Below are 17,796 nucleotides of genomic sequence, written 5' to 3' on the forward strand. Positions count from 1 at the left end.
AAAATCAACACCAGACCAGTTGGCGTTTCCATTCTAAATTTGAATGTATCATAATGAAAACCAAGCTAACTGAGCAAAGCCTTGAATACTGAATGCTGACATTTAATTATTACACGGATAGAGAAAATCAAAATGATAAAAAAAAAAAAGACTCACTTTGCTGACAAACAGCTCGTTATGGCGTCCACAAGCTGCTCCTTTTTGGCCGTTTTGGCCACATTCTTGATGTTTCCCAGCAGTCTGTGCTCGTTGAGGAACTGAAACACACAATGGAATGATTTCTTTTTAAACACAGAGCTTTAAGTAACGCAATGTAGCCAATTTGTTTGGAAAAGTTTTTCCGTCTCCATCCACGTGGGGCTACAGCACGCGAACGAAGAACGCTCCCGTCAAAAAAGCACTTTTAAAATCAGAACTGGGGCTTCAAAACCCCCAAATGACAACGTACCGAATGTGCTGCATTGTCCTGTGAGAACTTTATCCGGTCTTTCTTCGGTAAACCGTCACTTCTGTGCTGCTCTGCAGTCCGCTCCGAACTGACTGCTGCCTCATCTGCCATTTTGAAGAATGGCGGCGGCCAGTTGAACTCTGACCTTAGTCAAGCATATGAAAGATAGACACAACAAAATACTTTTTTTTCATAATAACTTGTATCAGACTAATACCTAGACTAATCTGAATATATTTGCTTGTGTAGCTCGCTCCAGATACAGTTTGAAAGATCTGGTTAGTCCACTCGAGAAGGGCTTGGTGTCGCCAATTTGAAATCGGATTGGTTAAAGCAACAGTTTCATCGACGCTTGTTTTATGCTACATGGCCTGCAGAACTGATTGTGAAGGCATCCAAGCAGATTTCTGACCCTGGCAACAAATAATGGCTGAAATGCGATTGTTTAAATGCTTAAATATGAAAACACACATCTGGATGTAGGTCATGGTGGTACTTAGAGGTAGTACTTGGTGCAAATATGTTTCAGAACCGCAGATTTCCACTATAAATACAAAACATTGTGTAAAAAACATTGTTAACTAAGCATGACAACGTTCTCCCACGGCTGTGCACACTATTTCATTGTGTAACCTCAAAATGCAGTAAAGTGACTCCCCTACTGTAATTCCCACCCTACAAGTAGCCACAGAAGGGCCTGTACTTGTGTGGCATGAGCCTCATAAAGCTGGGGGGGTGTCCATGGGAGGGAGGTGGGGGGGTGATATTATTGTACTTTATCATCTGCCAAGATTTTTTGTATTCCTCAATTGTGTTCCAAATTTAGACCTCACCTCCTGTGTGTGTTAGTGGTGGCATGTTTGTGTGTGTGTGTGTGTGTGTGTGTATATATATAAAGTGGGAGGGGGGAAAGAGGGCTAATTAGTGGCGGCCTCTCACCCCTTATCGCAAAGGAACCAATTTAGAGCCCAGGAGAGTGAGTCTGATAGCGTGGACCATTACTGAGGGTGACGCAGAAAATAATAATAATAATTAAAAGAAAAAATCAAGTTGATGCATGGTCGCCAAAATAAACGTATTGTAGTGCAGTCCATCTCAGGGTAATCTTACAGTAACACCTTGCGTCACTTAGCCACTCGTGTGTTTTTAGGGAATATTGGTATGGGCGAAAGTCCAGAAGAAGAAAAAAAATCCACTCAACAGCATCCTGTATCCTGTTATTGTTCTGCTAAAAACACACTCGGAGCACTCAAGGACAGGCTGAGGAAGAGAGAATTGCTCCGGAATGTAGAGGGCGCTCTTGTTCACTGATTGCTGCAATTAACCTTTTTCATTAACCTCGCCTTTTTTATGGCTGCGTTGCCCCGCCCGTGATTCTAAACCTCTTTTAATTGCGTACCCGCCTATCTTAATAATCTTTTTTTTTAATGAATTCTGCACTTATGCAGATGTGATGACATTATTACTGGCCTTCTAGCGCAATATAGTCAACACGATAAAGACAGTTATTCGTATAATTAGCTGTTTTTCCAGTTTATGTGCTTTGACTTAAGAGTAATCAAGTGGTGTGGATGTGCACGATTAATGAAGAGGCTTTGGAATGACGGTGTGGCCCATAATTGAAGGAGTTAAATAGCAAAGGGTTTTAATTGTGTGTTATTAAGATCTATAGTGGGTCATCACAGATGACTGGATCATTCAGATTAAAGTGATGGAGTAAAAAGAGGAGGAAAAAATTCTTCATGCCATGCAATGCACATTATGGGTGGGCAGACTATTCCCCAAAGGGCCGTAGTGGGTGCGGGTGGCTTTTACACCATTTTTATCAATCTGGTGTCCTACAAATGCAATCAGTAGATTGCAGTCAGCCGCCTCGTGGTGTAGAGGTTCACTTGCCTGACTTCCGTGCAGGTAGACATGGGTTCAATTCCCACTGGTGGTGTTATGATTGGGAGTTCGGATGGTTGTTTGTCTCTCCATGTGCCCTGCGATTAACTGGCGACCAGTCTAGGGTGTAGTCTGCCTTTCGCCAGAAGACAGCTGGGTTAGGCTCCAGCAACCCCGCAACCCTTTCGAGCATGAGTGCTATGGAAGATGAATGAATGAATGAACGATTACAGTCAGGTGCTTCTTGTTTTCTGCCCAAATCTCATTGGGGAAACGGTCTGTTTTTCCCATTGCAAGTATTTTTTTCCGTCTGAAAGTAAAGAAAACAAGTACTTATTCAACCTTTAAAAATGTGTCATGCATAAATTCAACAGTTTTCCAATCACAGTGGAGTTTTTAGGGTTAAGTGCATTTAAAAAAAATAATGGGGGTGGTTAGGGACTTTTGTTCCTGCAGAAAAACAGAATACACTTGAAACAACACTGAAATTTCTGGTAGTGGAAATTTTGGAGACTAATTATTACAAGAATCACGTGATACTGTTTCAAGTACATACAGTCTTACCTTGATTTACGAGTGACTTGACTTAAGTCTGTTGAGAATCGTCCGTCGCTCAGCCAATATATCTTCATAAGGCATGTCATGCAAATCACTATGTATGAAACAATTGTTCCCATGTACAGTATTCTTTATTCTCTGCGACAAATGACTAATATCGCTGGCTTAAAATCAATGAGTGGCATTTCTATTATTCAGGAAATAAGTTTTGAGGTATATAAGTAATATGGGGAATGTGCGTGGTGCTCTTAAATCAAGGTGCCACGGAAATAATTGGTTGAATCTCGGCCCCAAAAAACGCATGATTTTTGGTATTCATTTTGCCCAAATGTCACCAACATCCTGATAAAAATAAAAGAATCTCTGGAAACTCTTCAGTAACTTTGTGGAAATGGAAGACCCCCGAGCCCGAAGGCATCTCTTTGCCCACACTCCTCTTTCCCATTTCTGGAATTCTACTTCACAAGCTTAAATGTCTACTTAATATGCTTTAATGCCTGCTCTTTGGAGCCAGCGAGCACTTCATCACTTTTATACACCTTTATATAACACACTGTTAACTAGCAATGCCTCACAGAACAGCTTGTCTTGCAGCTGGAAGGCGCCCGCGTGCCGTGATGGAGTTACCTGTTCGCCATGCACAATGAGACAGTAAAAATGTGGAGCGAGGCCGCCGCCCGCCCGCCCAACCACCGCATCTCTATCAGTCGCTGCTGAATATTCATGAATCACAGTGTCATGACATGCTCTGTAATTGGCAGCAACATTAGTAATGACACCGCCGCTATCAAGGCCCTGCATATTCATGCGGACGCCCAATATTTCCTCCCGGTCGGCTATTTTTTTCTTCTTTCCTTTCTTTTTCAGCACTCCTCAAAGTGGAAATATATTCTGGAGCTGCAGGTGTCCCCGCTGACACAATCAATTCCTGAAAGAAAAAAAATCATCAGATCAAGCATTTATTTTCTTTGATTAATCAAAAGGTTTAAAATTACACAAAGCTCACTTGAATGTAAGTCATCTTAAATTAAGGATTCTTTTTTACGCTTTTGTTATTTGGCTCAAAGGTGAGGTGGCTATCAAGGCAGGATACACCTTGGATTGGTCTCCAGTTAATCGGGTAGCCGGGGGATTCTCAAAGTGTGGAACAAAAAGAAATCACTAGATCAAATCTATTAACTGTGCTTAATGGTAAACTGGCTTCTGCCATTCTACAACTGCACATTCAGTTGTTTTTAACTTTGTAGCATTGTCCATGACCTTTGCAAATATTAATTTTGAGTATTTTTGAATACATTGGCTGGCATTAACAAAGGTGGTGTTCAACTTCATTTGAAGTGGTAGGACTAGCAGCGAATGCTCACGTTTCAGCACCATTGACAGCAAAAAGCGTCCTATCCATTTTAATAGGGAGGGGCTGGTAGTGAATATAATCATGGCTAACCCACCCAGTCCAAATGGAGGGAGTTACAATTTTCATTTGTATTGAATTTAATTTGCATTTTGTGAACAATTACCTATAGATGTGCTTGTATTTGACGACAGCACGACTTTACAACAATGCTCGTCTTCTCTAATTGGTCTTTTTCCCCCCTTTTTCTTTTTAAGATGTTGCAACTCATTGTAATGCGTAACATTTCACAGCCTCATTGGAGGTGAGAGGTGTATAAATAAGCAAATGTATTATGGAGACAACTCTACTAGAACATGTTTTCAGTTTTTTTTAGGGGCTGCATCACGAGGTTTATGGACACCAACGTGCGCATAATAAAGAAGCACATTATACAATATGTACTGTCCACCAAAATCACGAGTCAAAACGGTTTGTACAAGGAAGGGGCAGTAAATGATTATCTGTCAGTACTAATGATAGCAATAGAATGGATTAGAGGTATATCACCATCAATTGCAGTGAATACGCTTAAATTGAGCGGGTTTGATTACACTTGGGTATATTGTCAACTTCTCTGAAGAGGCACTTTACGGTAAATTAAGAATCATGTAATAGGAGTCAATCTTCGTGGACTTGCAAGACCTAGTGATACAAAAAGCCTGCATTTGGTTTCAAAAACTGAAAATCATAAACTTTTTGTGAGTAGTTCACCCCGGTTGTCAGAGGATGAGTGATCTGAAATGGATATTGCGGAATTTCTGAGAACTTTCTTTCAATATGAAGCAGGAAATTTCAGACTTTTTGACAAGATCTCAGGCTGAAGCCGAAGTCTCTCTCCTGACGTAGAGAATTCTCTTACAGTCAGCTATTAGATTGGCGATGCCGCTTCTCAACTGAGTTTTTGGCCATGTTGTCCAATGATCAAGTTTTCCTAATTCCCAGTCAGTCCTCCTCTCAAAAGTGGGACTTTGAAAGCACAATAAAGGTCAAATCGGTAAAGCGAGACCTCAAGTGTTTTAAGGTGAAAGTCCTTCCTTCAAATATGCAAACAACAATGCAGAGTAAAAGCAATGTGTTGCTTCTTTTAACCGCGTTTTACCAAGGACGCGCTACCTTATTGCAATTCCGACTGTCAAAGTGCGGGAAAATGATAGTGGGTTTTTAACCAATGGAATATGTATGGCCCGTCTCAATATTCCTTCTCATGGCGAATATGAGAGCGCGCATTTGAATAGTGCATGATCCGTCGCAAAGATTTGGGACAATAAGTATCCGATTGTTGATGCGCTCAGCTTCGGCGCTGGCAGCGGGATCTCCGAACTGGCCGTGAGCGAGTTGTGCCATTTCTCATCAACCCCAGAGCGTTCGCCGAGGAGTCCGATATCCGCGCAACGCCGTGGCCAAATTGGATTACAAACAGGTAACTGCTTCATTTTTTCTCCGCAGTTGACACTCATCCGCCGAATTCCTGGTCCCCGTGGTCATATTGCTTTATTTACCAGGCCGTGTTCATTTTTCACTCTGGGGGTAGGGAGTGACATGTTTTCCTTGAATGACTGCCTGGCGCGGGCGGCTCGGTGGCGCGAGTGGTTAGCGTGTCGGCCTCACAGCGGTTCAGAAAATGAGATGAGATGAAACTGCCTAGCGCAGAGTTTTCCTTGTTCTGCATTCAAGGACTTTGTCCAACTTTGAACAAAATTTCACGTTTCCCCAATTTGGTGATGCATATTAGACACATTTGGGAAAAGTTACTTTTTAGTCAATATACACACATTTCTGGGTTTAAGGCCAGTATGCCCATCCTCCTCATGTGGAATTAAACATTCAAGTAAATCTTGAGTTAGTTTCCTATTTCTGAAGCTGCATCTCTTTTTTACTTCTGCTCCACTGTGACGGAACAGTGAGGCTAATTTACATAATATCCACCCACACAGAGGTTCTCAGCCCATTTTCATAAATCATCAAGCGACAACCTCCATAGGACAGTCTCCCAGAAGCTTTGTGCCTTGTCAACATGCAGTCAAAAGTGTTAGTACCTCTCTGTTACACCCACAGTGGTCACAGAAATGTACACTATCCCTACTGTAAAACATAGAGGCTCTTCTACTTTGTGGGGCTGCTTTGCTTCACCTGGTACTGGACTGTCCTGAATGAGCGCCAGGTACAATTAAGTTTCAAAGAAAGTAGAAAGAAGTGTCAAAAAGCTTGATGTTAGTCCAAGGAGTTTGAAAAGTGCTATAATTTTTTATCGTCGGTGTATTTTTGATGCAAACCCTTGACCAAAACAATGCACTGTCTTTTGAGAACTAATTTTACACTTACAACAATTTTACTATGTGTAGTCCTTACCTTTGGACAGTTCCAGACAACTCACCCAGGTTCAAGCTGAAATGCCACCACTTTCTGTTGCTTCTCACCACATTTGAAGAATCTCATTATTCACAGCTTGTGTTTTGCTTCCGGAGTCTTATTTTTTTCCATCTGTATGAACATAGTAGGGTCCTGGAGGTGAGCAGCTGAGGAGACCAATTAGCAGGACTGCAACTCGACAGTAAAATATAGGCTACTATATCACAGTTCCAAAACTACTATATTACCAGTCACCGATCCAAAAAGTGAAACTCTTTCCCTCAGTGGCTTAGGCAAATAATGAGGTATTATATGTACAATATAAGACTAACTGGGATGAATAATTTTACATGCCCCCGTGGAACTCTACTGTACACACATACTACCTGTAATATTATTTAGGGGTGGAGTAGAAGATACTTTTAAACAATATGCAACATTTAAGGTCTTAACCTTTTTTTGGCCTTGGCACCCATTCTTTGCTTTCTGCCATTTTAGTTCAGCAAGAATATAAAATGCATAACAAAGTTGGAGATGAATTATGTCATTGGTAAACAAGTGGCAGATCACCCTGCCAATTCCCACCGATTTCTAATCTCAGTGGGGGCCAGTGAGTTAAAATAGACGCAAATTCTACTAGATTGACAAAGATTCATTTGTTGCTTCAGCTAATGAAAATAACTATAGTTTCATAAAATCCTAACGCTGGTTCTATCTAGCGTCTAACCCAGGCGAGAACCCAGAAGGTCTTTCCTCCCAGCCCTCCCCTGCTATCATTTCCTCCCCACTGTCATTTCTCAGCTCATATAGCCGAGCACGCCGTAAACCTTTCCTTTGATAAAGGCAGTCAGAGTTGGGAAGATGGAGAAGTTCAGGCGCGTGGCAGTAAACTTTACAATCACCTTTGGGCTGTTCAAGTGCGAGGTAAAGGAAGAGCGCTCGGTGGCATCTCGGCAGCCGCTCCACTCTGCTTGCTCTGGGAGACTCGGCTGAACTCCGGGGCCCTGATTTGATTGGTGCAGCCTTGAATCATAAGCTTTAATTGCACCTGACATTTAAAGCTTCTCTCTGGTATTTAAAGGAGTGTACAGGTGTGGCTCATTACAGAGAGGGGAGGGAAAATGAGGGGTGTTAAGGGCTTGATGTTTGGAATTCTCTCTTTGCCCGCCTGTTGAAGTCATCTCGGTGCCTGTCAGCGTCCCACAACGACACCTTGGCTCACGCCGGAGCTGCATTAACGCCGTTACGCCCGCTTAAAGTGCGCATCAATGAAAGATCGCCATAATGTTGACGTAACAGACGAGCGTCGTCTTCATCCGGGTGGCCGTTGAGCTAGAGTGTCTCGGGGACTTTTCCTTTTAATTTCCCCCCTGCAGGAATGAAGGAAAATGTGAATGCAATGTAAATGGGGGGTTTTGACAGAAGGGCAGATAATAACAAATACACACAACTGTATTTCTCGCACCATGCATGAAAAATGACATCACTACTGTTTTGAAACCCTTCGTTAGTATCTGTATGACTGTAAAATACAGCCCTTCGATGGCGAGGTCGCAAAAAGCACAAGATGGGGAAAGTTTCTAAATATGGAATTTGTATGACCCTTTACAGGGCACTTGTTTTACTGAAGTGACTGAAAGGGTTAGCAGATTGCTGCCAGTCTTCCACTTAAAATAGATTGGACATCTAGCACCGAAAATGAAAATGGCACTGATGAAATTGCATTCACAGCCACCCAGTTTAAATGAATTGGACTTCTATCATTGTCAATAGCCAGCAACAACAGTAATTATGGTGAAAAAAAATCAACTTTAGAGTCTTAATGTAGGCCATAAATGGTCTATTTCTGTCTTCATTTCTTTTAGAACTTGTCATTATTTGAATGCATTTATATATCCTACAAAGAAATAAAAAATATATAATTATTAACAATTAAAAGTATCTTGATATGCTCATAATTGAGACCTGCCGTGACACTATACTTATATTGCAACTTACCAATGTTTATGCTGTTACATTTTTTTTTAAAAGTTATTTTTAAAAAGTATTCTCCCCAAACTCACAAAATATTAATTAAATAAATAAAGTTGTAGAGAAAGGCAGGCTGGGCCTCTCATGCAGTGTATGTGAGGATAAACGCATTACTTGTTCTTTTTTTTTTCAAAGCAAATAATAGCCAGTAGGCATTGCGATGCGACGGGTGCGGGACCTACGTGTCCGCGGGCAACGTGTGTCTTGTGTTGGCCTCAGAAAAACAAAGCATATGTTGATTGTTAGCCAGGGTGTACATAGCACGTCCTGTTCACTCAAGCTCTCCCTTGTAGCGGCAAACTCCCAACTTTCTTTCTCCGGGCTATCTGTCAGACCTCATTTAGCATTTGGGGACATGCGGATTCCCACGTAGCGCAAAAAGGCAAGACACTATCTCGCTGCTCATCTGCCAGCCGCATTCCTTCTATTAGTTTTTCCTACTAAAATGAATGCACAATGAGTGAAATTTTGACACATTTCAATGTAATCTAATCTACTTTTTCAATGACTATAAAAGGGTACCCATTTGCTCATTTTGAAAGAACTATGGAACAATGTGTGATTTTTATGCCCAGCATTTAAAAAAAATACATTTTCTTGGTTAAAAGTCTACTATTAATAGAGTAAACAGATTTTTTTTTTGTATTTGTCATTCTTAATCATTTGGTTTTGGTGGAAAGGGAAGAAGAAAAATAACCCACATACACCGAACCCTTTTGCGTACATTTTCATTTCTGTTACAGCTGTCTCCTCCTTGGCTTTTCCCATATGCAAGCGGGTACATTATGGCAGTGACATTTTCTGTCCTGACCTTATTTAGTGGTGATCGGGCTTTCGACCGCTTGGGTTCATCTCCTCGGGATTACTGGAGCCATCACGGTCAGATCGTCAAAAGCGTGCGAGACGCGCTGGGGCCTCTGACTGGCTAGGAGGAGAAAAAAATATATATAAATAAATACAATAAAACAGATTGGGAAGGTAGATGCAGGAAAACCATCTGGTAATGTGGTTTAATACGGCACGGCAAATCTTAACGTTTATGCGTTGACATACTGTATATTGAAGTGTGCCTTTCTTGTGTAATTGACAAAAAACATCTGTGTACCTGTAACGATTTAATTGGCCGAGTCAGCCCAGCCAAGCATCTCTGGCTCTATGACTGCCAGACATGAAATTCACTGTCATTACTGTCCCTGTCATTTTGCAGCATTTGGTTCGGGCTGGGCTGGGCTGCAGCCCCTTTCTCTCACTCCACTGAGCTTTGTACCTCCAGGAGGCTGCGACGGGTGGGCGGGGTGTGAGGTAGGCACGGGACTGGGAGGGAGGGAAAGAGGGAGGGAGGGAGGGAGGGATGGAGGTTGGAAGGGAGAAAGCAAGGGAGGCGGGGTCCGCGTCCTCCAGGGAGCTCTGATGTTCATCTCCTCATTCGGAGCCATTTTGCCTTTTTAATTGCTGATGATAATTATCCTCATCATCATTGTTATCCTCATCAGGATGTCAGCCTTTGCTGTTCATTCATAAAAATAAAAAAAGAGAAGCAAAATACTTCTACAGATCCTGCTATTATTGACAATTAAATACACTGCTCATATATTACTTTCAATATATATTTGTATATAATAGCTGCCTCTAAGTACAACACCCATTTTTTTAACAGAAAAACACACTGTCGCTATTTAAATTCCCAAGTGGCTATTGTGAGGAATTCTAACAAAAAAGTGACAGGATGAGATATGACACCCTCTAATTGCAACGCGAGTACTCTTCCCCCGATACCCTTTACTTATGAATAAACTCCAACCTCAGAAAGTTCAAGACTTGCATCCTAAAGTTGTGAATGGCCATTTGCTAACACAGAAAGGCTTTATATATATTGGTATCAAATCCTCTTATATGGACGTAGATTAGCTGAGTGAGGATGTAGGTTTTGCTCATTCAAGAGCAGTCAAAGACTTCATTTGCCATCATTATGAGGCTATTTTGCCGTTTTTCAAATCATCTCTATTCGCCGGGGTTGTAAACAACTCTACTTTAATGTTGAATTAAGGTTCCTGTTCTGCGACAGAGAGCGTTTCGTGCTCATTAGCAAGCTCAGCAATCACCAACTAGACCCAAACTGCACTCCCTGTGTGCGCGCATGTGTGCGCTAACCACATTAATGGCCACATTCACCCTACAGAGATGAAGAACAGGATTCTAAGCTCTTCCTAATACATCATGGCAGGGTGCATACTCTTGTATGTAATTCATTCTAAAATGTGGCCTTTAAATCTGTTGTTTTCCAGTTGTTCTTTTTTTTTTTTTTTTTACTTTTGGCTTTGAATTTATATATTTATTTCCCGCAGTGGGGGCGAATGGCTTCCAGCGTGCCGTAGCATTCAACACAGCCCCACCAGCTAGCCGGCCTGGAGTCACTCAAACGTAAAATAAATCAGGGCACAAAAGGGAGCCTCCTCATTCCTGCAAAGGAGCAACCAAACAAGGAGGGACTTGAACTACCTTGGCAATAACAAATAGAAAGAAAGTCACCCCAGACACCAACATTAAAAGTGATTAATCATTTCTCTTCTCTCTTTACTTTCAAACACAAGGATTGTCCAGCTATAAATCTTCAAAGATGTACATAAGAATCACTTCCTAATGAAACTGGGCTTTGTTCATTTGTCACCTTTAGACCCTTTTCATTTAAATTACAAAACTTGTGACCTTGTGGCTCCCAATATAGATCTATGCTATTTTAAAGCCAAAGAGGAATTCATCCATAAATCTTGACAGTAGCAATCCGTGTTCATTAGAAGGATTCCACCGACAGCTCTTTTGCAACCGAGCGAATCGGCATCACTCAGGAGTTGTTTAGCGTATTGAAAAAGTTATTATGAGAAAGCTTATTTGATTGATTGGCCTTTTTATCATCTACTTTTACACTCAATTTGTCCACGATGACATGTTTGAAACATACTGATGAGAAATAAAATTCATACTCTGGCCATATTTAGTCAGAAGGATAGAAAAACTATAGGACAAATATAGGAATATGAAATCTAAATTGGCTTTGTTAATGATTGCTGAAAAAATTATAAGATAAACCGCATAGTAATATCAAATTTTTATATTTTAAATATTTAAGGGAAAGCGCTCCTACAATACGACGATTAACTTTTATTTTGTTAAAGGAGTACGTGTGAAATATGGGGATTTTTTTGGCAACTTGTAGTCATTTCTGACCAAATAGTATTTTTTTTAATAAACTAAAGCTATCCAGCCTGATATTTTCTGAATGTGAAAAAATATGCAAGGAGCGGCTGTAGGTCACAAGGAACCGCCCACGGCTGGTGTCATTGGTTAGGCCACACACCTTAAAGGCATACATTTCCCATGCGAATACTAAAGTGCATTCAGTGACTACGCTTTACGAAAGCAACGTATGTATCGTCGAAGGCAGGGAATGAGTTCATTTTAGGCAAAAGATGTAAACACGAGCCTCTAGTTGGAATCCTTGTCTCTTAAGCGTATCTCTCTTTTGAAATGCCGCATCTGCTCGTTATTCCAACCTTCCCTGCTGTCTCTTTCCCACTTTTTTGCAGGAAGGCTGTCAGGAGGGCCCGTCAGAGGGGCTCCGGCGCTCAGGCCAAAGGGCCGCCGTGGCTTTAAGTGGCGCTCCTTGTGCGGCCAGAGCAGCCATCGCGCTGATGCAAAGTGACAGGGACAGATGTGACATATCGGTTCCGACACACTTCCGTACCACCAGTCACAGGCTCGGGGTGACTCACATCCCCCTGCTCCGGTCCCGTCCCCCCGCTGCAGGACAACACGACGATGCTCCAATGAACCTCGCCGTCGCCCGCACTGCTGCCAGGTATGGGGCTGCCATTGCCAATTACACTGAAGCGGTGCACCTAGTGGAGAGGGCAGACGGGTGGGTCGCGAGGGGGGCGGGTAGGACGGGGTTTTGCCCAGCGCACCGCGGGGGCGCCATCACAGGTAAATCCAACAAAAGATGCGCCCCTCTCTTCCCAGCGCACTCCCTTTCCCACCTTTAGCCGCCTTCACACCGGGGGTCCGCCACCGCTTACTCACAGCTAGTTGGCACACACTAATGCAGAGGCTTTTAATATTTCATAAGCGTTTTTATGTGTTGTAGAGAGCCGCTTCAGGAACAGAAGACGGAATTAGCTAACTCCAAATGGCCTTACTTATCTTTTAAATGTCATGCATCGGTCTGGCTTTGAGAGAAGAAAGCAGTTAAGGGGGGAGGGGGGATTAGATTCTGAATCATTTCATGTATAACCAAGACTTGAGGAGCTCAACACATGACCACCCCCTGATGTTTAAAAAAAAAGGAAGCACACCTCTTGAAGGAGACGTCTCACTTTAAATGTGGGAGAAAAGGGCCCCACATTCAGTGGGATAAGACGGGTGGGATAGGATTTTTTTTTATGGTACACTTCCACAATTGAATTAAATCCAGTGCCAGGAAGTCCAGAGAGAAAAAAATGGGTGTCAAGGCCTTCTATTTTCCTTATTAATTTAGTCAGTGGCAAGAATGTATTTCATTTTTTAGAACCGAAATGGTCAGTGCAAAAAAAACATTTTGCGTCAGAACCTGGTTTTCTGTGAATCCAATATTTGTTGACAAGGTGAATGAGCAGCAATCACCAGGAGTGGGCAGTAAAGCACATGTATACACAGATTTTGTATATAAATACAATATACAAATTGTATATTTGGTAGACGATATGTTGTGGTAGTACAACAACCAGTAGTGCAAACAGTATCAAACCTAACCAAACCAAACAAATCATCTAAGTTGCCAGCCAACGAGAACAAAGGTCCAAAAGTCCCACCAACTTCACGTGGAGACCCCATTTTCTCTATCGCTCTCTTTCTACGAGAAAAAATTACATTTGCCTTGTTGTCCTCATTTGCTTTTCTGGTGCCTTCTTTTTGATATGCGATCTCATTAGTTGCTGTAGCTTTTCAACGACGACATTAACAAACATTTGCACAATTTCCACCATTTTCAAAAGAGTCCTTCCATCGGTGCCAACAGGCTCGTGTGTGACACCAACAGGCGAGAGGGAAATTAGGTATGTCTGTTTCCTATTAATTACAATCCTGGGAAGTCTCCCATGGACACACTAGGGCCACTCTATTACACCGAGAGGGGGGCGTTCGCTGATAAATTAATAATCCGGCTTGTCAGCAGCCGCAGATGAATAGCCCCTGGTGATTGATGCTGTTTTCTTTCATAGGGCAGGAATTTGATGTCAGAGCCAAATGTGTTATCAATGCCACGGGACCTTTTACCAAGGCGCTTGGTAAAATGGATGATCAGAAGAACGCCGACATCTGTCAGGCTGGTGCCGAGGCGCGTGTCGTCATCCCGGGCTATTACAGGTAACTAACGGCAGGCCCCTACGTCTCTGTCACTGTCCCTCTGCATCAGACGCTCCTTAGCGCCGTCGTCTTGCCGCTTCATTAGCGACGTTCCGCGAGAGGCTCCTGGTCACAACAACAAGGAAGCTGACCGTCAGCTTTTCTGGTATGTGGTTCTCAACGTCGGCTTCTAATGGGAGCGGGACTAAGATCCATTTTGTTGTTTGTTGGGGGCTGACGCAAAAAGCTACGATCTGCAATTAGGACGAGAAGACTGCCGAGCATCTCGTTAACTTTCGCCGAAGAGCTCCTCGACGCCGTTTGCGAGATGTGGTTACATTTATCAATTACCACCCCAAAAAGTAAAATCGAATTGGACAACCGTGAAATATGGTTGTATAGTAATCCAAAAGATTCAGAACGAAATATGGCTGCAGACTTATTTGTTGTTGTATTAAGACACAGCTTGACTCAAAGAAAAACAAAACACTACTTAAATAAGGATCTCAAGGTTACATGACAATTGTATGTGAAAATTGTGAAAAAAGAAAGAATTCAAAAATATGGCATGCGATTTAACCGTTTTAAAGTTAAATACAACTGAAATATCAATTGTGGATTTTTTTTTAAAGAAAAGCCAATTTATAAAGAATTTGGTGGATGAATTAGAAGAGCATACAGGAGATGCAAGTCATTCTTTGGAAAGAAATTTGGTCTTGGTCTTAACTTCCACTTTAGTAGAAGTCTTGGTTAAAAACGATCTATTTCTGTTTGTATTTTGGTTAACATTTGCCAAAGAAGCCATCAAAGAAGTTAAGACCTTGCTGCAGGCATGCACTTTACTTCTCAAATTCATGTTTCTGAACATTCACCTTGATTGGTGCACTACCGGAAGGATAGTCCTGTGAACTAGGCTACCGGTCCCTCAGCTACCATCGAGTTCCACAGACTCGTTGCCATGCGCGCACGCCTTGAACAGGCTGACACGCACACCTAGGGTTGCAGCTACGAAGGGAGCGGCGGATGGAATTGAAGCCGGCTGAATTAATCTCCTGGAAACAGCAGTGACAGGAGCCTGATTATGGGAAGTTCCTTGAACCGGGCCAGCCCGTTTATGCCCTCCCCTCAGCACCAGGCAAAGGTTAATGCAGTCGTCTTGTTAGTTACCCTGACGCCCTCTTGTACACATCTGCAACTTCAGTCCATGCAAACCAAGTTGCACGTCTGTTGATATATATTAAAAAATAAAAATAAATAAAACATCTCGGGCGAGCTTTAGATATATTTCGTGTGGAGAGAGCTTCAAATGGGTTCATTTTCAGGACAAACACTCCCAGAAATACAAAATGAGAACCCTCACAAGAAGCTGCGTTTGATTACAACTCATGTCCTGAAGATATCCAATCTATAAATCTGTATAACAATATATACAGAAGCTTCACTTCATAAAAGTTGGGTATTCCTTCAATGTCTATTATCCATTTGTTGTTTTTTTCCATGGCATTTCAATTCATGTAAAAGTTAAAATTTAAACTTATGTAATAAGCTTGGTCATAAAATTATTAATACTGTGTCTCGTTTGTCAATCAGTTTTGAGTTTTGATATTTTCCGTCATTGAAAACGATTAAGTCCTGCTTTCATTTCAGCTCTGAAATACTAGATCTGGACTATGCAAAGCAATTACAATAACACTTGTGGCAGCCTCAAATGTTCTGAAAAAAATTGTTTTGTGAGGAAATGGAATGGTTTAAAAGCATTTCAATGGGGGAAAATATTTTGACATGAGCTAACTGACTCACGAGTGTCAAGGTACCACTGTTTATCCCAGTGTCAACTGTCATAAAAATGAGTCATCGCCGTGTACTTACACTTGAGGCACTATACGCATCAGACCTCATTCATAACAGCCATTTATGAAAATAAATACACGTCCAACAATCTCAAAAATCCCACCCCCTCTCCCTCCCAGTCCTCCAGCCGACTCTCACTGATTTACAAATAGCTGATGGAGCAAGCAGCTGACAGAAATAAATGAGCTAATCTGATGGCTGTGTAGCACTTGCAGCCAGATATTAATTCATCAGGAGGCCACAGAGTGCAGACAGATACAAATTCCTGCTTTAATTATGGATGGGAGCTGCGCTAGGAACAGGAGAGCCCTCCACTAGCAGGACTATTTCACCCAGCAACTTTACCCATCCCACACTCATGTTGGTTCTCCTCCCAGTTTCACCATATCGTCTCCACTGTTGCCCGCAAACACGTTTCAGTAATGAACAAGCGGAAAACGAAGCGCAGCCGCATGAAATGATATTGTTTTCGATTTGCGATTTTTACGAGCCCTTCCTGGAGCCCGTTTGATGTGTTTTGTTCCCACTCCGCCAGCCTTGAATGGCCCTTTGCCGACTGAAATCTGCGGGGGCTTTATTGAAGGAGTGACCGGTGGGTATCTAAACAGAATGCAGGGCTATTGATTCCGCAGAAGTGGTCTAATTGTTTCCACGAGACAAGGGCTTGTCGCGATGATTTGATTGATTATCTTGATGCAGGTCTACCTCCTCAGGACCGGTCCCTCCCTCCCTCGGACAGTTAATCGCACTGTAATCCCAATACGCTGGAGTAATTCTAATCCATCATCATTATCATGGCTGTACTCAGCACAAGATTAGTCCGTGAGAGACTTGTTTCCCCACTTTCGTATTTCTCAATATTAACTCCAAGCCTGCGCGTTAAAAAGCCTTTTGACTGGATCCCATTCTTAGCTCATTAACTATGCACATAGCGTCATTTTAGTAGGTAGGGTATGATTATATTTTAGTTCCATTGACGGCCATGGACGTTGTTACACAGTCGATTGGTCGCCGGTCTTTTGGTCGCCGATCTTTTGGTCGCCGGTCTTTTGGTCGCCGGTCTTTTGGTCGCCGGTCTTTTGGTCGCCCGGAAGGTAAGTGATAATTACCATTGAAATCGTTGCTCAAATTCCCTAAATACAAACTGCGAATTACTATTTAGTCATACTTAATGCCCTAGTAATTATTAGGCTAAAGAAAAGATCCAAATTTCCCGGACTTTTATTGTTTTTTGTTGGAGAACTTGTTAAGACCCTGACTGACGTAGCTTCTTAAAGGGACAACGCATGTACATACAAACTCTTATACACGCACAGGTCGGCTCAGTGAAACTGCTCATGGCCATTGTTGGCTTTTATTGATGCGTAGACCGTGTTGTTTTACCTTGTTTTGTCGCCGGTCTTTTGGTCGCCCGTTGTCGCCAAAAGACCAGCGACCAAAAGATGCCGACCAAAAGACGCCGACCAAAAGACCGGCGACCAAAAGACCGGCGACCAATCGACTGGACACGATGGACATTTAATCCAGGGGCGGGCAGTGATTCCAATCAAAACGGATTGGACATTGGACGGAAAGGGCTATTCAGGGGGCTGTTAGCAGGACAAATGTAGCTCCCGATCTTTACTTTGGACATTTTATACTAGAATTTATCGTTGACAACGGCGTTGCAGTACTTGATCTGCAAATCCGAAAGTTTGAACGTAATCCCTTTGTGTAAACAGCAGGCATTAAGGAACGAAGAAAAGGGTCGCGTGGCTGTCAAAGTGCTTCTCCTATTCAAGCATCAGACGAGCATCTCCCTCCAGGCACCGTGGCCAGCCTGACATGTGGCGTATGTCTGGGCGAGACCCTGGTAAAAAGTCCCGTGGACATCAAATGAGCAGCGGGAGCCCCGAGGCTCCAG

The 17,796-nt window shown here is 42.5% G+C and overlaps 1 protein-coding gene across 7 annotated transcripts in view; it reads right to left on the reverse strand.

Moving 5' to 3' along the window:
- LOC144086905 (uncharacterized) overlaps positions 1-17,796 on the reverse strand; it is a 72,393-nt gene that overhangs the window by 890 nt on the left and 53,707 nt on the right. Inside the window, exons 6-13 of one of the 7 annotated variants that reach the window (XM_077617084.1) lie at positions 9,478-9,591; positions 7,538-8,005; positions 6,636-6,767; positions 2,900-3,821; positions 2,567-2,645; positions 2,345-2,467; positions 449-593; positions 157-257 (exon numbers count right to left, since the gene is read on the reverse strand). In XM_077617084.1, the coding sequence (XP_077473210.1) occupies positions 157-257; positions 449-593; positions 2,345-2,367 (269 nt within the window). In that variant the 5' untranslated portion in view covers positions 2,368-2,467; positions 2,567-2,645; positions 2,900-3,821; ... (1 more) ...; positions 7,538-8,005; positions 9,478-9,591. Of the gene's footprint in view, positions 1-156; positions 258-448; positions 594-2,344; positions 3,822-6,635; positions 6,768-7,537; positions 8,006-9,477; positions 9,592-17,796 lie in introns of all 7 variants that reach the window. The other 6 variants (XM_077617083.1, XM_077617082.1, XM_077617080.1 and 3 more) reach the window with 6 other exon arrangements.

The sequence above is a fragment of the Stigmatopora argus genome, chromosome 13 (assembly GCF_051989625.1).
Source record: "Stigmatopora argus isolate UIUO_Sarg chromosome 13, RoL_Sarg_1.0, whole genome shotgun sequence".
Lineage (NCBI taxonomy): Eukaryota > Metazoa > Chordata > Actinopteri > Syngnathiformes > Syngnathidae > Stigmatopora > Stigmatopora argus.